Genomic DNA, 22,547 nt, shown 5'->3' on the forward strand with positions numbered 1-22,547 from the left:
AGATGACTTTCCCCCAGAGCTCCTTAAATTATACAACATTTACAGTCTAAAAAAAAATAGAATTCAGAAATAACAGAGCTCATAACACATCCCCTTTAATGGTTCAATGGGTTGGCAGGGGATAGGTGAGGTAGGTAACACTTAACACTACCTGGTGGAATTATTCCATTTGGTTGGAGGTGGTGAACTTCAGGGCTGAGGGGGCAGGTGGAGGAAGCCTTTGCATGAAGGACGGGGGTGGACACTGGGTGTCCAGTTCAAAGGCAAGAAGTAAGGGGGAATCCCTGAGTACTCTGAAGAGGAGATTTGGATGGAGGAAAGGGTGGAGGGATCTGTTGGAATGATCCACTTAAAGAGGGGAGGACCCCAGTCAAGGCACCAGTGGTGGACTAGAAGAGCCACAGGGAGACCCACTGGAGCTAATGCCCACCAAGATCCATCCTACTCCCTGCCCCCCCGGAAGAGTGAGGTAGATGGAAGGTCAAGGGGTAGGGAAGTCCATCAGAGGTTTCTATATTTTCACTACAATGGTCGGTACCAGTGAAGAAGTGGGATGAGGTGTCCTGGTGTAATGGATGAGGGTCCCAGGGAAAGGACCACTCCTCAGGTAAGTTGGAGGTATGAGTGACAAAATTAAATGGTCCATGTGCCCTGCTGGCCCTCCTGTTGGTGCGTGGGTGGGGTCCAGTGGAAGACACTGCTTTTCCATTCCAAAGTGCTAAACCAGTGGATGCGGTGGGGCGATGGGGGTCGGGCTGGAACGTTCCACCGGTGGATGGGGGTGTCCCAGTGGAAGGTACTCCTCACTGGGCAGGTTAGTAGGGAGGTGACCAGAAGCCTGGTTGGATCAGCCCCAGTCCAAGATCCCTTCTGACTCTAAAGGGACCTGGTGCTATTAGCTGGGCCGGTTCAGGAAGGGACAGTGGGGACAGACATGGCAGCCCAGGCATCAGTCACGTCTGAGACCAGGGCCCTGCGGCCCCCTACTCCTCGGGCGTGGGCTCTGCCTGGGGCGCGGGCGGCGGGTCCAGGGCGCAGAGCTGGGCGCGCAACTCTTGCATCTGTGCCTGCAGCTCCTCCAGGGCGCCCCGCGGCGGCGCCGCCTGTACCTGCGCCTGCAGGGCCTCCAACGCCAGCGCCAGGCGGCCCCCCTCGTCCCGCATCGCGTCCCAGGCGGCGCGCTGCTCCCCCTCCTTGCGACGCTGATACGCCTGGTGGCGCCAGTACTCCAGCACCAGGCAGCCGCCGCCCACGATGAAGACGGTGGCCTCGCCCAGCAGCTCGGCGCCCAGCTCGGCGGCCGCCGCCTCGTTCAGCGGCTTGACGGCTTCAGCATTGAAGCCCATGAGGCTCATCTTGGCTCGCATCTCGGCCCAGTGGTACACTGCGGGGGAAGACAGGGGTCAGGGATCTTTGCTGGGAATGCAAGCCCCGCCCCTCGACGCCTCGGTGTCCGGGTCGGAGCAATGGCGACACGGCAGCCAGAATCGCGGGCGCCAGCGGGGAATGGGCCCCTTAACCAAGACCCGCGCCGGGCCTCGCACGCGGAATGCCCAGTTAGTTATCTGGCCAGGGGTGGCCCTGACGGCATCTTTTGGAAACGTCCAGAAGATTCTGGTGATCGGCTGAGAATTGCTGCCCTGGAGGGGAGGTCCAGAGTGGAGGCCGCAATCTCTAGGAGGGGGTGGGAGCGGTCAGAAGTCCAGGGCGGGTGTAAAGCTTGCTCCTTCTGCCCCTCCCACAGCCCACCTGCCAGGCTCCTTCCCTCTCCCCAAAGGTGGGGCCGACGGTGCTGCGCTCCGTCCTGACGTGTGTTCACTGTGGGGTGTGGGGCTTTGGACGGAGCTCAGGGCTGCAGCGCCTGCTCCAACGCCAACTCCTTCCTTCTCTAATCACTTACTCGTGTGAACAAGGATTATCAGCGTTGTGGTCACTTGTAAATGCAACATAAGCCTAGAGTTGATGTTGAAACCTGATTCACTGCAGTAATCATTAATATTCATCCACTGATACATGAATTGATGGGAAAAATAAGGTTCCTTGGGCTCATTAAGGGATGAATTTCTGAAAACATTTATACTTGACCCCTTCCAACCATCCTCCACAGCAACCAGGCTGACCTAATTAGGTTTTCTTCCTTTAAGTTAGAAGAATAACATGCACATGGGGGGAATCATTTAGACTACATAGAAGGGGGTAAATTGCAAGACAGAAGTCCATCTTTCCACCTCCAGCTTTAGTTCTCCTATTCCTCAAAGGAATAGGAGGACTATTTTTTGGGGGCTGCACAGCGTGGCTTGTGGGATCTCAATTCCCACACCAGGGATTGAACCCCGGCCACAGCATGGAAAGCCTGGAATCCTAACCACTAAGAGGTTAACCACTTCTATTGGCAGACCAGCCAATAGAGAAGGACTTGAATCACCTAAGAGGATAAAATCTAAATGGCCACTAGACATGTGAAAAGATGCGGTCTTTTCATTACATGTCAGGAAAATATTAATTAAAATCACAAAGAGAAAGCACTCTACACACACCAGAATGGCTGAAATGAAACACCCACACATCCTAAGTGCTGCCAAAGATGTATCACACTCAGACTCGGAGGAGGTAATTGAGGACACCCACTCTGGCAGCTGGTTGGCAGTGACTCCTAAATTTAGCATTCAGTGCTCTATGAGCCAGCAATTCCGCTCCTGGGTGGACACCCACAGAAACCTGTCACATGTTCTCTGAAAGACATGTCCCTGCATGTTCACCTCAGTGCTATGAAAAAAAAGACTCTAGACCACCCAAATGCCCACCATAGAAGGATTGGTAAAAAAGGATGCACACAGTGAAACACTCAACAGCAATGAGAACAAATGAACCACAGCGACATACAAAAAGCTGAATAAATCTCACAGACAATGTTGAGTGAAAGAGGCCACACAAGCATACATGCTGTGTGATTCCATTTATATAAAGTCCCCAAAGAGGCAAATTCAATCCACAGGGTTACAAGTCAGGATGGTGGTTACCCTTGGGAGGCATAGTGACTAGAAGGGGGGCATGGTAGGGTTTCTGGGGGGCTGGTTATATTCTGTTTCCTGTTCTTTCTGTGAGTTTATCAAACTATATGAGTTTATCAAACTATACACTTAGGATTTGTACACTTTGCTTTAGGTATACTGTAATGCAGTTAAAAGTTTTCATAACCCAGGGCTTCCCTGGTGGTGCAGTGGTTAAGCATCCGCCTGCCAACGCAGTGGACACGGGTTCGAGCCCTGGTCCGGGAAGATCCCACATGCCGCGCAGCAACTAAGCCCGAGCGTCACAACTACTGAGCCTGTGCCCTAGAGCACATGCTCTGCAACAAAAGAAGCCACCACAATGAGAAGCCCGCGCACCGCAACGAAGAATACCCCCTGCTCGCCGCAACTAGAGAAAGCCCGCACGCAGCAACAAAGACCCAACACAGCCAAAAAAAAAAAGTTTTCATGACCCAAATGAACGAGAGTTGTCCAGCCACCTTCCTGATCTCTTCCAAGTGACTTTCACTTGCAGCCTCTGGTGAGGCCCAGAGAAATGCCACTGTCTGGTGCCACGCCCTTGGTCAGTCTGTTTCCTCCCTGTTGCCCATGGGCAGCCAGACTTGGCCTTGGCCACCTGTCAGATGAGCCTGAGACATCTAACTTCAAGGTGTCCTGACTGCCTATTTAACACTCTTCCTGTTGGGAAAGTACACTGGCCCCTCCCAAAAGGAGCCCCAGTCTTATGATGTTCCCCAGGCTCCTGCCTGGGTGCAGGAAGCAGGGTCGTGATGGAACCTTGAACTCTCTATTCTCCCTGAGGGTCTGTTAAAAGGCAAAATGGATTCAGAATCCAGGACTGAGAAAGTCCAGGCCCCCACTCAAAATGGGAGGGGGACGGGCACGATTATGGCCTGTGTTAAAGGGACTCAAAGACATGATGACAGCCCATTCCTTTCTTTTTTTAATTTTTTAAAAATGTATATATATTTTTTGGCTGCGCTGGGGGGCCTGCGAGATCTTGGTTCCCCAACCAGGGATTGAACCCACGCCACCTGCAGTGGAAGCGTGGAGTCTAAACCAATGGACGGTCAGGGAATTCCTCACATTCCTTTTTGTTTAAAAACCAAAATTTGAATCCATCTGTCAATGACCTCCGTAAATCTAGACAGTGTCTTAAAGGTAAAGGCTCAAAAGGGAAGCTCAGCCTGAAATTGAGGAGGATTTTATGTCACAACCTAGAAATGAAGCTATGCTTGCCGAGCACAGTGGTTAAAACAAAACAAAGCAAAAATGGTGAAATTACTCGTTTGCTTCCCTAGCAGTGTCTTACATCCCCAGGCATGCTTTTGCCAGCTTACCAACACTTCTGAAATATTTCGCTACTAATCAATCTCACGATTTGCAAAGGAAAAAATTAAAAGAACGAATGAGTTTTATATACTTCAACACAGAAAAATCTCCCAAACATAACGAGAAGGAATACTAGGTCCAAAAGATACAAACAGCGTGATAAAAACAAGAACGTGCGCTATGGACACACATATATATTCAGGAAAAGTATAAAGTCTCACAGGGACTAATACTCAGCAACTTCAGGACAGATGAAGGAGGAAGGAGTGAGAACGGGGTGAGGCTTTTTAGCTTTAGTCCCTAAACAAGGGAATAAAACTCAAAGCAAATAGGGCAAAGTGTTAATATCTATTAATTCTAAGGGGTAGGTCCATGGGTGTTTGTTATAGTATTTCCTCTATGTCTGCAATATTTCACAATTAAAAGGAAAAAATTAGTTCAAAAAGAATAACAATTATATTTTTTGGTCATTTGGAGAAAAAAGGATTTTGATGAATGCACAGTGATAGAAATCAGGTCAGTGCTTCCCTGAGGTCAGGTATGGCGGGAGAGATGGACTGCAAGGGAACACAAGGAAATTTGGGGGGTGAAGGAAATATTTTTAACTATGGTGGTGGTTTCATGGCAAATACCTGTGATAAAACCCATCAAAGTGAACCCTTAAAATAAGTACAGTTTATTGCATGTAAGTCATACCTCAAAAAAAGTTGTTAAATAAAAAGGAATTTTATAAGATTAAGAAAGTGAGAAGCCACAGACTAGGAGAAAATATTTGCAAATCATATATCTGATAAAGGACTTGTTGCAGAACATATAAAGAGCTCTTAAAACTCAACAATAGGGGCTTCCCTCGTGGTGCAGTGGTTGAGAGTCCGCCTGCCGATGCAGGGGACACGGGTTTGTGCCCCGGTCTGGGAAGATCCCACATGCCGCGGAGCGGCTGGGTCCGTGAGCCATGGCCGCTGAGCCTGTGCGTCCGGAGGCTGTGCTCTGCAACGGGAGAGGCCACAACAGTGAGAGGCCAGCGTATCGCAAAAACAAACAACAACAAAAAAACCCTCAACAATAGCTGGGAATTCCCTGGCAGTCCAGTAGTTAGGACTCGGTGCTTCCACTGCAGGGGGACCCGGTTCAATCCTTGGTCGGGGAACTAAGATTCCCACAAGCCACATGGCGTAGCCAAAAAAAAAAAAAAAAGTCAGCAGAGAAATACCGATCAAAACCACAATGAGATTCCATTTCACACCCACTAGAATAATTGTATTCAAAACAACGGCCAAAAAAAAAAAAAAAAAAAAACAACGGCCAGTAGCACACAACAGCCAAAAAGGGGAAACAACCCCAAAGTCCATCAATTTGTGAATGGATAACAAAATCTGGTATATTTATACAGTGGAGTATTATTAATACATAAAAAGGAATCAAGTACTGATACATGTTACGACAGGGACGAATCTTGAAAACGTTATGCGCAGTGAAGGAAGCCAGACACAGAAGGCCACGTAGTGTATGATTCTTTTCTATGAAATGTCCAGAATAGGTAAATTCACAGAGACAGAAAGCAGGTTAGTGTTTGCCAGGGGCTGGGGGAGGGGAGGATGGGGAGAGAACTGCTAATGGACTTGAGGGATCTTTTCAGTGATGGAAATGTTCTAAAGTGACTGTGGTAACAATTGCACGACTATGTAAATTTACTAAAAATAAACTGTCCACTCAAGACAGGTGAATTTTATGGCATGTAGATTATACCTCAATAAAGCTGTTTAAACAAACAAACAAGCAAAAAGTAGAGTCTCTCCCGCTGAAATTAGCAAATGCTGCCGTGCAGATGCGCGGGCTTCTCATTGCGGTGGCTTCTCTTGTTGCAGAGCACAGGCTCTAGGCATGTGGGCTTCAGTAGTTGTGGCACATGGGCCCTAGAGCACCTGCTCAGTAGCTGTGGCGCAAGGGCTTAGTTGCTCCACGGCCTGCGGGATCTTCCCAGACCAGGGCTCGAACCCGTGTCTCCTGAATTGGCAGGCGGCTTCTTAACCACCAGGGAAGTCCCTGGACCTGAAATCTTGAGCAAGGTATCAAGGATGCCAGAAGTGCCTAGGAGTCATGCAGGAGGGAGGATGGCAGGTGAAGGGCGGATGTGGGGTGGTACCCACGGCGCTGTCAGTCCTCTGACCTCAGGAGTCCACCAGTGTCTCGTGCTCATGGCAACCTGGGGTAGATGCCTTGCTGCCAGGTGTTGGTCCAGCCAGGGACTACATTTCCCAGTGCCCCTGGGGGTTAGGTGTGGCCAGGGCATTAAGTCCCGGCAAGGGGAATTGAGGTGAAGTGAATAGAGTGCCACTTCCAGTCCTGGTCCATAAAACCTGTGCTCTCTTCCTTCATGCTCTTTACTGACCTCTGGCTGGAGTGGACATGACCCCCAGGGTGACCTTGAAAGGCGCAAGCTGAAGATGGTGGGACTGCATCAGCCTGGGTCCTTGAATGACTGAGCAGAGGAAGAGGGCTGTCCTGCCACATGACTCCCCTGCAAGAACTGCTATACAAGCAAGGAATAAACCCCTGTTCTAGGTGCCATTACACATTTTGGGTCTCTTGGTGACAACACTGGTGTCCTGAACTATAGACCTCCAAGATTCCTGCTGATTTTCCTAGCCTTGGTCTCCAATATATCCTTCCAATATATTCTTTTTCTGCTTCCGTTGGCCCAGGATGGTTTCTGTTGCTGGCAATGCAGAGTGTTCACTGATGATGACAAAAATTCAATGCTTTGCTAGTATTTCCTCTGAGCTAGGCACCTCCCTAAGTGTTTTACATGTATTAACTGTTTCCATGTTGTAATAATCCCACAGAGGAAGTTCTGTTGTCAAGCACAAAGACATCCGGTGAACGCCAGCTCATCCAAATAGTATGAGGTGGATCTAGGGCTTGAGTCCAGGAATTTCAGTGTAAGAGCTCACACTCTCCTCCACGATGCTCCACTGCCCTCCAGACAGATGCTCTAAGCCTAGAAATGACTGCCAGTTACATCCATTTTCACACAGCACTATTCACAACAGCCAAAAGGAGAAACAACCCAAATGTTCATTGACAGATGTACAGATAAACTGTGGTCTATCTGTACAATGGATATTATCCAGCCATAAAAAGAAATGGAGTACTAATACCTGCTGCAACATGGATGAACCTTGAAAACATGATGCTAAGTTGAAAGAAGCCAGACACAAAAGTTCTGATTGTATGATTCCACTGATAAGAAATGTCCAGAACAGGCAAATCCCTAGAGATAGAAATCAGATTGCTGGTGGCCAGGAGTTGGAGGGGGAGGGGGTGGAGAGTAGCCACTTAATGGGTACCAACTCTTATTTGGGGGGTCGTGAAAATGTTTTGGAATTAGATAGAGGTGATGGTGGTACAGTGTGGTGAATGTACACATGCCACTTATTCACTATAAAATGGTTAATTCTATGTTATGTGAATTTTACACCAATTAAAAAACAAAAAAACAAAACTGCAAAACACCACACAAGGGGCACCCTCGGCCACAGTTTCGGCTCCTACCACTGCCTGAGCTACCCTCACTGCAAGAAGCCAAAGAAAAGCAGCTGTGGAGGAAGGATCCTGCTTCCTCCATGGGCCCTGTAACTTGACATGTTTTAATTTTTTTAATTGAAGTATAGTTGATTTACAATGTTGTGATAGTTTCAGGTGTCCAGCAAAGGGATTCAGTCATACATGTGTATCTTTTTCAGATTCTTTTCCATTATAGTTTATTACAAGATATTGAATGCAGTTCCCTGTGCTATACAGTGGGACCTTGCTGTTTATCTATTTTATATACAGTAGTGTGTATCTGTTAATCCCAAACTCCAAATGTATCCCTCTCCCCCTTTCCCCTTTGGTAACCACAGTTTGTTTTCTGTGAGTGCAACCTGACGTTTGTGATCTGCAGCCAGACGAGGCTGCTCAGGGGTTCCTTGGGGGAGGGGAGAGGGGAGGGGGCAGGGGGAGGGGCTTGAGGAGACTGGGGAGCGATGAGATGTGTCTACTACCTTCAATGTGGTGGTGGTTTCACGGGTGCATACGTATGTCAAAACATCAATTAATACACACTACTTTACATAAAAGAGGTATTTTATAGGTAGAAAAAAGAGATATTTAAATATTGTAAATCAACTGCACTTGAATAAAATTTAAAAAAAATTTAAACCATCAAATGATACACTTTATATACATGCATTGTATTGTGTGTCACTTATACCTCTCACGTAAAGCTTAGACCTCACTTAAAGCTGCTTTGACAAAAAAATTCGAGATAAGGCAGAGAAACAGAGAAAAGGACTGAAAGAGTTTGTGGCAGGAGAAAGGGTACAGAGTGGGTAGCGTGGGGCTGGGAATTGCTGCTTTTCATAAGCCTTAGAGAATGTTTTGTGCTTTAAACTGAGAATAAAAATAAACATTTAGTGTAATTACACACGTGCACACGCACAGACACAATACTCGTGGGACCTGAGCACTGTTATCTTGGAGCCTTGCCCCCTCACCTGATTAGTCACCGGATCTGATGAATCCCAGTCTCTGCCCCTCAGCGCCCCCTGCAGCTCCCCAGCCGGCACTAGTTCAGCCCCGTCCTCTCAATCCACGCTCCCCACGGAGTGATGGTCCCAGAAAATAAAAATGCACCGAAGCCACAGCCCTCCTGACGAAAACCCTACTGCAGTGGCCTCTACTAGCTCACAGAAAACGTCCTGACTCCTTAAAATGGCCACAAGGCCCAATGGGATCTACCCCACGGTTGATGGGGAGTTTCCAACTGTTCATTCAGTGCCCAGACCCCTCTGCTCTCTCCCACCCCTGGGCCTTTGCATATGCTATTCCCTCTGCCTGCAACACTCACTCCTCTCCACACCCACCCTGAATTTTCAGATGCCTCCTCCTGTTGGGAGTCCTTCGTGACCCCCCAGGCTGGGTCCATCACGAGTCATGCGGGTTCCCCCATCCCAGGTCCACGCACTGTGGGTCATCACTATCTGTGGCTGGACTGTCTCCCTCGTGACCTGGGAGTCCCGAGAAGGCAGGATCCAGAGTGTCTTGGTCACCACTGTGTTCCCAGCACAGCCCTGCCTAGCACAGGACTGGGCACAGAGATGATATTCATGGAATATTTGCTAAAAACATAAACGAATGAATGAATGAATCAATCAATGAATAAATAAACTACTGACCAATTACAAAAGGGCAAAGGGCACTTTTCCAGAGGCAGACCTGGTGGTCATCACCTGAACCAAGTGATCAAACTCACCATCATCAGAAACGGGACACACCGACATCGTGTCCTGATGGAGTTGCCAAGGGAAAGATGCAGCACCACACACATCGTTTTCCCGCTGAAAATGTTCACTCTGAATCTAATTATGGTCCAGAGTGTGGGTCAGTTGCTACAGGGCAACTGAGCTGGAAGTTCCAAAAACCCAAAGTTATAAAAATCCAAAAGAGCTAAGGAACTGTCTTAGCTTTTTCAAGATTAAAGAGATGTGACTATGAAATATAATTTGTGGATCATGATTGGATCCTGGATTGGAGGTGGAAGAAAACTCTACAAAAGACATTTTGACATTGTTGGAGAAATTTGAAAAGAAGCAGTTTCTTAAATGACATTATGAAATTATTAATCATTTTCTTAGTGTATAGTGGTTTGTGGATTATGTGGGAGAAGGTCCTTATTCTTAGAAGACACTTGCTTCAGTTTTTAAGGATGGGGACTTCCCTGGCATTCCAGTGGTTAGGACTTGGCGTTTTCACTGCCGAGGGCTCAGGTTCGATCCCTGGTCGGGGAACTAAGATCCCGCAAGCCGCACAGCATGGCCAAAAAAAAAAAAAAAAACTTTAAGGACAAAGTGCCGTGGCATCTGCAAATTACTTTCAAATGATTCAGCAAGAAAATCTGTGTATATATAGAGACAAAGATATAGATGTAAACTGTTATGGACTAAAATGTTTGTGTGCCCCCAAATCCGTATGTTGAAGGCCTTACCCCCAATGTGATGGTGTTTGAAAGTGGGGTCTTTGGGAGGTAATTAGGTTTAGATGAGGTCTTGGGGACAGGGACTCCATGATGGGATTAGAGTCCTTATAAGAAGAGGAAGAGACACCAGGGCTCGCTCTCTCTCTTTGCCTTGTGAGGACACAGTGAGAAGGCGGCCGTCTGCAAGCCAGGAAAAGGGTCCTCGTCAGGAACTGAATCTGCCAGCGCCTTGATCTTGGACTTCCCAGTCTCCAGAATGTAAGAAAATATATATCTGTCGTCTAAGCCACCCAGCCTATGGTATTTGGTTATAGCAGCATGATAGAAGACACAAACATGGGTATAGATGGAGACCTAGGTATTTGAAGGACATAAACAGGACACAGTGTGAACAAGGGATGGATCCAGTAAGGGCACTTGGGTGTTGATTGTGTATTTCCTTCCATTGCTCTGTAGGTTTGAAAAATTTTCCAAATAAAATATTGGAGAAAACTGAAATATAAATAACAAACAAATAAATAGTATTTATGGAAAATACTCCAAAATGTAGGAGCTGATTATTTCTGCGAGATGGGTTTGGTGGTGGTCTATGATTTTTAAATTTTCTCCTATGAACACTGATGACTTGTTTGTTAAATCAAAGAGGAAAATTCAAAACCTATGCATGATCAGATCCAGCGGCGTCATTTCCAGGAATTATTCTTAAGAAGCTAAGGATGGAATGCACAAAGATTTAGCCCATGGTCCCTGAGGACACCCCTCTGCCTAGCATGGCTGTTTGGGAAGGTCCTTTCCTTCCAATCACCAAGGCATCCTAATGTTGCCTTTCAAGTCAAGTAGAAGTGGGGCCGCTGTTTGGTGTGATATGTCCATCTTCTAAGCTTAAAACTCAAAACTCATAGGAAACCTGGAGGGGTGAGGGGGCAAACTCTGGGGTACCTTATTCACTGTCTCTTGGAGGGTCCCTGCAAGACTGAGCCCCAGGTACTCACAGAAGTAATCTGCTTACTAACATACCCTGTAAAGACTTCCTTCCTTTTCTGTCTCACTTCCCTCCGGAAGAGCCCCTTGTTCCTCCCCTTCAAAGAGTCAAAGAATAGCAGTAATTTATTATCCCTGTAATTACTTTCTGAAGAGGGGAATAAGGGCCCCTATTGGCAGCTAACTTGGTTATTTAAGAGTCAAAGAGTTTCCGTCTGGAATGATGAAAGAGTTCTGGAAATAGATGGTGATGGTTGAATAGCACTGTGAATACACTTAATGTACTTAATGCCACTGAACTGTACACTTAAAAATGGTTAAAATGATGAATTTTATGTTATGTATATCTTGCCACAGTTTACAAAGAAAAGGTAACTTGGTAATGAGAAATTGGTTTAGGTACTGGCCTATTTCACCTCCAACTGGTCAACACCTACTGGGTGTACTGCAATGCGGTCCAGAGTTAGCGCACACCCCACAAGGTAAGGGCTCAGTCCCACGAGACTGCCCACACTCCAGACGTCAGCCACAAGTGGGCTTCCCAGGCCATGTTCACTCCTGACTCACTGGCTGCAGATTCAGGGCTCCCACAATTCTCTCAGATGCAATAACTGGCTAGAATGGCTCACAGAACCCCCTGAAAATGTTATACTTACAATTACAGTTTTATTATAAAAGAGGTACAGAGGGTGAGGTCTAGGAGGGAACACAGAGCTTCCTTTGCTCTCTCCCTGTATCAGAACAGCAATCAGAACAGGACTCAGGCTGCCACCCAGGAAGCACTCAGTTTCATCAAGAGTGATGAAATCTTCGGCCAAGTGACTGAACACAATCTCCAGAGCTCCCAATATAGCTAGTTTAAAATCACAACCTGGGACTTCCCTGGTGGTCCAGTGGCTAGGGCTCTGCACTCCCAATACAGGGGGGCCCGGGTTCGATCCCTGGTCGGGGAACTAGATCCCGCATGTCTGCTGCAACTAAGAAGTCCACATGCTGCAACTAAAAACCCCACACACCGCAACTAATACATTTATTTATTTAAATCAAATCAAATCAAATCACAACCCTCTGGGGGCAGGGGGCAGAGATAAATTAGGAGTTTGGGATTCACACATACACACTAATATATATAAAATAGGTAAGCAACAAGGACCTACTGTATAGCACAGGGAACTCTACTCAATATCTTGTAATAACCTATAATGGAAAAGAATCTGAAAAAAATATATATATATATAACTGAATCACTTTGCTGTACACCTGAAACTAACGCAACATTGTAAATTAACAATACTTCAATAAAATAAAAACAAAATCACAACCCTCTATATCTTATATCTATACCTTATGTCTAGATCTTTCTGGTGACTGGCTCGGTCTGAGTCATGCCATTAGCATAACAAAGATACACCCATCCTTTAGGAATTTATGAATGACTTTGAAGGGTTGTGTTAGGAATTGTGGTAACGCTTACATATATTCTTTATTACCAAGTGAGTTACTTGCATCTGGAGCTCATTGGTGATTGACTTTGCAGGACAGAGGGCAGAAGACAGAAGCTGTCTTCCCCAGGTGCTGCTGGCCTCCGTAACATGTGCCAACCAGGGGCCTCCAGACGCAGGCCAGGGCCCAGGACCAGTGTCAGCGGCGGATCCGGACTCCTTATCTTCTCAGGTACAGGCCTGTCCCCACCACCCTCCTCCTCCGGCCCAGCTCCCCGACCCTCACGTCTCTCTCCCCTGCAGCTCTCTTCCTCGCGCTGTTCCCATTCCTGCACGGATGGCCCCATCTCTCTAAAGGTGACCATGGGTGCGGGGAACAGGGAAGTCTGACCCCTCTGGGGTGGCTGGGCAGCAGCGAGGGGCTCAACCTCCACCTCCGTGCTCCGCACCAGCTGAAATGCCAACCTGAGTGTGGAATTCTGACCCACTTCCCACCCCCGGGTCCTGGGGTCGTCTGTGTGGATCTCCCATGCCAGCGCCTTGCGCTGAATATGGGTGCAGGGGGGTAGGGAGTGCTTCCCGGGAGGGAGGAGAAATGGGGCATCTGCTGGGCTGGGAGGGAGAAGGGGCGTGATCGGCCGAGACAAGAGCCAAAGTCGAGAGTCCGGTCCCAGCAATTCCCTGGAGGTCCCTGGAGGTTAGGACTCGGTGCTTTCACTGCTGAGGGTCGGGGTTCGATCCCTGGTTGGGGAATTAAGATCCCGCAAGCCAGGCGGCGCGGCCAAAAATAAATAAATAAATAAAGAGTCCCATCTTACCACAGGCCCAGCTGGCGAAGCATTTCTATTATCCCTTATTTCAACCCCACTACCTGACAGCCACTTTCACTCTGGGCGACACCCCCGTGAAGCAGACAACCCCATTTTAGAGATGGGAAAAGTGTGGCTCAGAGGGGTGACTTAACTGCCTGAGGGGGAGAACGGAGCTTAAACCCTGACCGGGCGCTACTTGCCTAAGCAACTTCAGTGACATTAGTTGCAGCCCTAGAACCAGGTAAGTGTACTTCTTTGGTTGTGACCGGGGCGCCCAAGGTGAGCGGTTGGTAACCCTGCGCACAAGGGCAGGAGCCCACTGAGGGCTGGAGAGCTCAGCACAGAACCCACGCCCCTGGGCCAGGCAGAAGGCAGATGAGGAGGAGGCAGCCAGAGGAGAGGGGTCACGACTGCTCTGGGGACAGAGGCGGATGGGACGTTGGACATCAGTGCTGGGTAAAGGATGAACGGATGCAGGGAAATGCAAATCAGAACCACAAGGAGATACGACTTCCCACTCACTAGGGGATGGGATAATCAGAGAGTCAGATAACATGGGTTGGTAAGGATGTGGGGAAATGAGAACTCTTATACACTGCTGGTGGAAATGGAAAATGGGGAGGTCAATGTCCAGAATAGGCAAATCTATAGAGACAGTAAGTAGACTGGTGGCTGCCCAGGGCTGAGGGGGCTGGGGAGGTCGGAGGGAATGGGGAGCGAGTGCTAATGGACACAGGGTTTCCTTTTAGGGTGATGGACATGTTCTAAAATTGATTGTGGTGCTGACTGCACAACCCCGCAAATATACTAAAACCCACTGAATTGTAGGCTTTAAATGGGTGAATTGTATGATATGTGAATTCTACCTTAATAAAGGTATTTAAGAAAAAAAACAAAAACAAAAACAAGGGAAAAGGGAATTCCTTGGCGGTCCGGTGGTTAGGACTCCATGCTTTCACTGCCAAGGTCCCGGGTTCAGTCCCTGGTCGGGGAACTAACATCCCGCAAGTCGAAAAGAAACAAAATGAACGGATGCGAGGGGGATAAGGGATGGGAGCAGGGCGCAGGCAGAGGCCCTCCGCCCAGGCCCTCCCTCTGAGCCGTGTCTGGCCCCAGGTGAAGAGCTGGTGGTGAGAAAGGAGCCGTGGCGGCTCTGTGGCAGTGTGACGCTGGACCCCAAGCACTGGAAGTGGAGCTGCTGCAGAGACGTCTACCGTTTCCACCACCTCACGCAGAGGTGCTGCCAACCTGGGGAAGTTCATGGTCATCCCCATGAACCCGGAAAAGTTAGAGGCTGAAGACTGCAGGACATACACCCCAGAAAACTCTAGGTAGGTCCTGGCCCCGCCAGCGTCTTCCCTTTCTGCTCTGGGGGTCACAGAGACCCTTTTCTCTCTCCTTCCTTCCCGGGAGCTCTGCCCTCCGCGGAGGGGCTTGTCTGCTACTGGACAGGGCGTCTGTGCCATTAACTTAGCTGCGTTCCAGCTTCCCACTGTGTGACCTCAAACAAGGGTCCTGCCCTCTCTGGGCCCAGTCTCCCTGTCACCAGGTTAAGGTATGCACAAGAACTTCTCATCCACACAGAGGGGGGCTGGGGCTTTCAAAGTCCCTTCCCACAGTTCCAGAAGTGACATCGGGGGCAGCCCCTCCTGTGTTCTGCCCTCCTCTGAGCCCCTCCCCCGCTCCACGTCCCAGATGCCCACATGTGTGTAATGGGAAATCTCCTGGGTGTCTCACAAGAGTGGCCGACTCCAAACGTAGGCAGGCACGGGGGTGGAAAAGAGGCTCAGCTCCTGGTTGTTGGAAGTCACAACCAGGTGGAAATCACTGGAGGGCCACTGCACCGCACTGAGGCCTGCTGCCCCCCTCAAGGGTCCCACAGACACTTCCAAGATCAGGGGAAGCCCTGTCTCTGAAGCTGGGCTGGTGGTGACCCGGGTGTTTAGTTTTCTCTTCTCTGTATTTTACAGAATAAAGTGAAGACTGGTGATGAGATTTGTGTATGTTCTCATGCGAAGACGTCCCTGATGGAACAAGCCTGGTATTGATGGGCACACACTCTCATCTGGTTTTGATGAAAAGCAAATCGTACTATTAACTGGTTAGAAATGTGGGACTTTCCTCTTTTCCTACTGGCTGATTACATTTTATGAACAGATGTTACAGAACAGGAAAGAACAAGAGCAATCTCCTTTCTAGGAATTGGAACCTCTATGGATCCAAACTTCTCCCAGGAGCATGCGTCCCCCCCACCCCGTGGGAAGCATGCACTAACTCGCAGTCATGTGCAGTATTCCACGTTGCAGGGAAGCCCATCCACCTGCCGTCCCGGGGGTTGTTGCTATCTGAGTCACACTTGGGAAGGGAGAGAGAAGCCTTGGAACCAACCCGATGCTTTGAGTGTGACTCACCAAGCCCAGGACCTTAGCTCCCGAACTGCAAGATCACACGAGGTAACTGCACGTGACTGGTTGGTGTTGGGTGTCCTGGTCTCATGCTCCCCTGGAAAGCTGGGGAACGCTGGGGCTGTGATACTTCCCTCTGCTCCCAGACCCCCTCTCTACTCTTGCCTGCCCTTCTCTGCTCCCAGGAAGCTGAGTGCCTATCCTCTGTTTCTGGTGGGCACGACTTTGGGCAGTGCCCTCAAGAGAGGAGGGGACAGGTGGACTTCCCTGGTGGCGCAGTGGTTAAGAATCCGCCTGCCAATGCAAGGAACACGGGTTCGAGCCCTGGTCCGGGAAGATCCCACGTGCCGCGGAGCAACTAAGCCTGTGCGCCACAACTACTAAGCCTGTGCTCTAGAGCCTGCGAGCCACAACTACTGAAGCCCGCGAGCCACAGCTACTGAAGCCCACGCACCTAGAGCCCGTGCTCCACAAAAAGAGAAGCCACTGCAATGAGAAACCCGCGCACCGCAACGAAGAGTAGCCCCCGCTCGCCGCAACGAAAGAAAGCCCGCTCGCAGCAACAAAGATCCAGCATAGCCAAAAATAAATAAATAAAATAAATTAAAAAAAAAAAAAGGCGGGGGGGAAAGGAGAAGGTGGAGGTGGGCATGTCTCCCCTGTCCCCTCCGTGGCTGGGCTGCAGCTCTTACATCTGCCCATCCTGGTGCTGGTCCTGGTGCCTTTCTGACCATCTCTGGGTGGTGTCCAGTCCCTGGGAGCCTTAGCTCCTCCCTGGATCCTTCACCACTCCTGCCCACACTGCTGTCCTGCACGCGCTTCAGTAAACAAAACGAACAAAGCAAACACACGGGAAAAACTCACACAGCTGCTCAGGGCTCTCAGGGGTCCTGAGGTCCTGCACAAATCTGCCATCGCCAGCTCATCTTGCCCCACCCCTGCCCTGCTCCAGCCATTCCGACCGTTCCCTGTGGCCACCGGGTCTTTGCACATGCCGTGCCCTTTACGAGAACACCCTTCCCTCGGAAACTGCTGCTCATAAATGAGAAGGGCTCCTAAATCCACCCTCACCTGGCCAAGGGGGTCTGACACCTTCTCCTCCAAGACTCCTTATCGGTCACTTGAAATACAGATCTAGAGCATTTTATAGAATGATGCCCACTTTGTACGTATGTGTGTATCTACCAATATATATACGATGCCTCACTTTTTTCTCTATACACACGCGTGTGCCATTAGGATCATGAAACAGAGCTAAAAGTTAACAACGATCATCTCTGGGTAGTGGAATTACAGATGATTTTTTTCATTTCTCAGTGTTTTTGTTTCTCAGTGTTTGCTGCGGTTTCTATAGTGAGCCTGCTGTCTCTTGAACTCTGTAGAAAATATGATTGGGAAACGAAGTGATCGGAATGGGATTCCTTTTGACACTGACTCCTTGAACTCCAGGCCATCCAGTGCCCTCAGCTCCCAAGTCAAGAAAGGCCTGGAGCCATACCTTCCTTTCCATGGCCCCAGGCCCTGTATGATCTGGTCACCAGCCCCTCGTCCTGCCCACTAGCTGTAGGACTAAGCCATGAAATCTTTTTTTTTTTTTTTGCACATCCCTCCTCACTCACATCTCTGGGCCTTTGCACAAGCTGTCCCCTCTGCACCTGGACTTCACCCCATGTATCCTTTCCTTTGTTGAATGTAATCTGTATCCTTCCACTGCAATAAATTATATATCAGCTTTTCTGAGTCCTACTTAGCAAATCATCGGGTCTGAGGGTGGTTTGGAGGAACCCCAGCACAAGGAGATTCAAGGATTCAAAGATATGACTCTCGTAAAATCCTTCTCACAGTGCCTGGAGCCTAAGAAATGTGAACTAAAAGAGATTAGTTTCCTCTGGGCCTCAGTTTCCTCCTCTGTAAAATGACGGTTATCATCATCCTGCACTCTTAGGGTGGGGATGCTTATAACTTGAGGCAAAGAAGGTCTTCCCAGACAAGGGAGGAAAAGTAAAAGCCATAAAGTAAAAGATGGAAATCTGGCTTATTAAATTGAAAAACTTGGGGACTTTCCCTGGTGGTCCAGTGGTTGGGAGTCCACCTTCCAATGTTGGGGATGCGGGTTTGATCCTTGGTCGGGGAACTAAGGTCCCACACGCCGCGGGGCAACTAAACCCGCGCGCCCCAACTACTGGGCCTGCGCACCTCAACTAGAGAGGCTGAGTGCCGCAAACTATAGAACCCACACACCGCAAGTAGAGAGAAGCCCGTGCATTGCCACTAAAGATCCCACATGCCACAACTAAGACCCGACGCAGCCAAAAATAAAAGAATAAATAAAATAAATTTTAAAAATTGAAAAACTTTTGTAAAAGTACAGAAGACCTCACAAAAAAGCATTAAGGATAAGCAAAGTAGGCATTTCTTTTTTTTTTTTTTGGCCATGCCACGTGGCTTATGGGATTTTTTTTAAATTTATTTTTAGCTGCATTTGGTCTTCATTGCTGCACGCAGGCTTTCTCTAGTTGTGGCGAGCGGGGGCTGCTCTTTGTTGTGGCGCACAGGCTTCTCATTGCGGTGGCTTCTCTTGTTGCAGAGCACAGGCTCTAGGCGTGCAGGTTTCAGTAGTTGTGGCACGTGGGCTCAGTAGTTGTGGCTCGCGGGCTCTAGAGTGAAGACTCAGTAGTTGTGGCGCACAGGCTTAGTTGCTCCGCGGCATGTGGGATCTTCCTGGACCAGGGCTCGAACCCGTGTCCCCTGCATTGACAGGTGGATTCTTAACCACTGCACCACCAGGGAAACCCGGTTTATGGGATTTTAGTTCCCTGACCAGGGATCGAACCCAGTCCCTCAGCAGTGAGAGCACGGAGTCCTAAGCACTGGACCACGAGGGAATTCCCCAAAGCAGGCATCTCTCACAGAATTCAAAGGTCCAATAAACAGCTGAAAATGTGCTGAGCCCACTAGGGATCATCTGGGAAGCACAGACCACACCCTCCATGCCAGCCTTCTCACCCCAAGGCTCTAACGAGAGGTTTACCAAGAGTATCCCCATCTCAACAGAAGGGGTAGTATGCAAATTCTGTGAAGTGCACCAACAAATCACTAGAGAAGGACGACGGAATAGCCTAGAAAAAGTGGATGCGGTATATTAAATGGTGGTTCCCAATCCCCGGATCTCGTGAATCTTACTTTATGTGGCAAAAAGGACTTTACAGATGTGATGGAGTTAAGGACCTTGAGATGCGGAATGTTCCTGGAGTATCTAGGTGGGCCCTAAATGCAACCCAAAGTGTCCTGATGAAAGGGCGGCAGGGGGAGATCTGCTCACTGTAACAGGTTGAAGGGATGAACACACCCAAATCTCTAAAACAGGTGAATGTTGCCTTATTTGGCAAAAGGGTCTTTGCAGATGTGATTAATGTTAAGGATAGTGAGATGAGATCATCCTGGATTACCCCGCTGGGCCCTAAATCCAGTGACAAGTGTCCTTATATGAGAGAGAAGAGGAAAAGATACAGGCATATAGAGGAGAAGGCCACGGGAAGATGGAGGGAGAGACTGGATTGATGCAGCCACAAGCCAAGGAAAGCCTGGAGCCACCAGGAGCTGGAAGAGGCAGGGAACAGATTCTCCCCTCAAACCTTTGGAGGCAGCACAGCCCTGCCAACATCTTGATTTCAGCCCAGGGATACTGATTTCAGTTTTCTGGCCTCAGGAACTGTAAGAGAATAAATGTGTATCGTTTTAAGCCACCAGGTTTGGGGTAATTTGTTACAGCAGTCACAGGAAGCTAATACGATGGACAAAAGACTTGAACAGATCTAATTATTATCGAATAATTGTATTAACAGATGCAATTATTATCTTCTCCAAAGAAGATGATGAGAATGGCCAATAAGAGCAGATAAAGATGCTCAACATCATTACTCATCAGAGAAAGACAAATTAAAACCACAATCAGATACCACTACATACTTAACAGGATGGTTAAAATTAAAAAGAGAGAGAAAACAAAGACTGTCGATATGGAACATTGTGAAGAGCAGGAGAATTTATTATGGTAAAGTCACTCTTTTTTTTTGGCTGCACTGCATGGGTTGTGGGAATCTTAGTTCCCCAACCAGGGATGGAGCCCAGTGCCACAGCAGTGAAAGCACCGAGTCTTAACGACTGGACCACCAGGGAACTCCCCTACAGTCACTTATTTAAATATTTTATTTTATTTTATTTATCTGTTTGTGCCGGGTCTTAGTTGTGGCACGTGGGCTCCTTAGTTGTGGCATGTGAACTCTTAGTTGCGTCATGTGTGTGGGATCTAGTTCCCTGACCAGGGATTGAATCTGGGCCCCCCCTGCATTGGGAGCACAGAGTCTTAACCACTGCGCCACCAGGGAAGTCCCACTTTTTTTTTTTTTAATTGGCATTTTCTCCTAAGGGTAAACATAGGCTCGCCCTATGACCCAGCGATCCCCCTCCTAGATATTCCCTAGGGAAACGAGCGTGATGCCCACCAAAGCCTGGTGTCAAAGTGGCCCTAGCGGCCTCACTCAGAACAAGCAGGAGCCTGGAGACAATTTGCGTGCTCGTCAGTCAGTTGGCTGGTAAACGAAGTGTGTTCTAGTTGACAGTGGAATACTACACAGCACCAAAAAAGGACAAACGATTGCTACACAGAACAACACAGATGCATCTCCCAGATACTATGTTGAAGAAGCCAGATCCAGAGAAGAACATTCCCTATGAGTCCATGGATATGAAGTTCAGGAACAGGCAAATCTAATCTACAGTGACAGATTTCAGCACAGTGGTTACAGCTGGGAGGGGGAGGGGGTGCTGCCTGGGAAGTAGCAGGAGGGGGCCTTCTGGGGTCCTGGAATGTCCTCTGTCTCCATCTGGGTGCTGGTTCCCAATGGATCCCCATTTATAAGCATTCATTGAGCCCTCCCTATACCAGTGCACACGTTACTGTGTGTTTGTTTTATTCCAACTAAAAAAAAAAAATCAGACGAAAAGGGAAACATGCAATGAGAAAATTGACCCAAGGATAGAAACAGAGCTTCTACAACCTGGAAAAAATAAACTGCTCAATAAAGTGTGGGCTAGTTGGGACTTCCCTGGTGGCGCAGTGGTTAAGAATCCGCCTGCCAACGCAGGGGACATGGGTTCGAGCTCTGGTCCGGGAAGATCCCACACGCCACGGAGCAACTAAGTGCGTGCGCCACAACTACTGAGGCTGCGCTCTAGAGTCTGCGAGCCACAACTACTGAGCCCGTGTGCCACAACTACTGAAGCCTGTGCGCCTAGAGCCCGTGCTCCGCAACAAGAGAAGCCACTGCAATGAGAAGCCCACGCACCGCAACGAAGAGCAGCCCCCACTCGCCGCAACTAGAGAAAGCCTGTGTGCAGCAACAAAGACCCAATGCAGCCAGAAGTAAAAATTAAAAAAATATATATGAAAGAATAAAAAACATTAAAAAAAATGTGAGCTAGTAAATAAAGGTCTGACTAGTCTTCTGACATAGACTACTAAACGTGCTGTCAAAATACCCATGTCCAGAGTTGAGGAATAATTTTCTCTCCCAGGCAACATAGGGGAAAGCCATGAGAAGTCTCTGGAAAATCCAGGTCCTCCACACCTCCAGCAAAGTGGAGTAGGCTTGTTCTTTCCTTCTTTCTTTCTTTCTTTCGGCCACACCGCTCGGTATGCAGGACCCCAGTTCCCTGACCAGGGATTGAACCCAGGTCACAGCAGTGAAAGCGCCGGATCCTAACCACTAGACCACCAGGGAACTCCTAGGCTTGTCCTTTCTTTAACTGAAAGGCCAGAGCTACTCGGGATGAGCCATCAGATCGTGGGAGCAGATTAGTTTCCTGTGGCTACTATGACACATTACTATGAACTGGACGGCTTAAAACAACAGAAATTTATTCTCTCACAGTTCCGAGGGACAGAAGTTCAAAATCAGCATCACTGAGGCAAAATCAGGTGTCAGCCGGGCTGCGCTCCCTCCCAAAGCCTGAGGGGAGAATCTCTTCCTTTTTTGTTTGTTCTGATCATACTCTGAGTCATGCTTGTTCAACGTCCTCGTGACCTATCACCTGTTCATCAAGTCTTTGCATCTCTATTTAAGTAAATGAGGAAACTGGGGTTCAGAGAATAACTATCTCTGGGCCACACAGGAAAAGGGCCGGGACTGTTTTCTCTTGCCTTATAGAGCAATGTTCATGTTACTACTGCCACACTATGCTTTTTTTTTTTCGGGGGGGCGTTTCACGGGCCTCTCACTGTTGTGGCCTCTCCCGTTGCGGAGCACAGGCTCCGGATGCGCAGGCTCAGCGGCCATGGTTCACGGGCCCAGCCGCTCCTAGGCATGTGGGATCTTCCCGGACCGGGGCACGAACCTGTGCCCCTGCATCGGCAGGCGGACTCTCAACCACTGCGCCACCAGGGAAGCCCCCACACCATGCTTTGAGATCAGCCCTGCAGATGTTAATTATAAAACATCCCAGTGTTGAGACTTCCCTGGTGG

At 48.7% G+C, this 22,547-nt stretch overlaps 1 protein-coding gene across 2 annotated transcripts; it reads right to left on the reverse strand.

Annotated features, from left to right (window-relative positions):
• Nucleotides 1-288: 288 nt before the first annotated feature.
• LOC113606030 (optic atrophy 3 protein homolog) lies at nucleotides 289-22,335 on the reverse strand. 2 transcript variants are annotated; one of them, XM_027079881.1, is made up of 2 exons: nucleotides 21,955-22,335; nucleotides 289-1,384 (listed from the first exon to the last, which is right to left on the reverse strand). In XM_027079881.1, exon 2 carries the CDS (start codon nucleotides 1,365-1,367, stop codon nucleotides 984-986), a length of 384 nt encoding a protein of 127 aa, XP_026935682.1. In that variant the 5' UTR covers nucleotides 1,368-1,384; nucleotides 21,955-22,335; the 3' UTR covers nucleotides 289-983. The 2 variants fall into 2 exon arrangements, with proteins under 2 accessions (XP_026935682.1, XP_026935683.1); XM_027079882.1 differs by lacking the exon at nucleotides 21,955-22,335 and adding an exon at nucleotides 1,750-1,886.
• Between the last annotated feature and the right edge of the window lie 212 nt (nucleotides 22,336-22,547).

Source organism: Aethalodelphis obliquidens, unplaced genomic scaffold, assembly GCF_003676395.1.
Source record: "Aethalodelphis obliquidens isolate GAN/ISIS:26980383/991018 unplaced genomic scaffold, ASM367639v1 scaffold43, whole genome shotgun sequence".
Taxonomy (NCBI): Eukaryota; Metazoa; Chordata; class Mammalia; order Artiodactyla; family Delphinidae; genus Aethalodelphis; species Aethalodelphis obliquidens.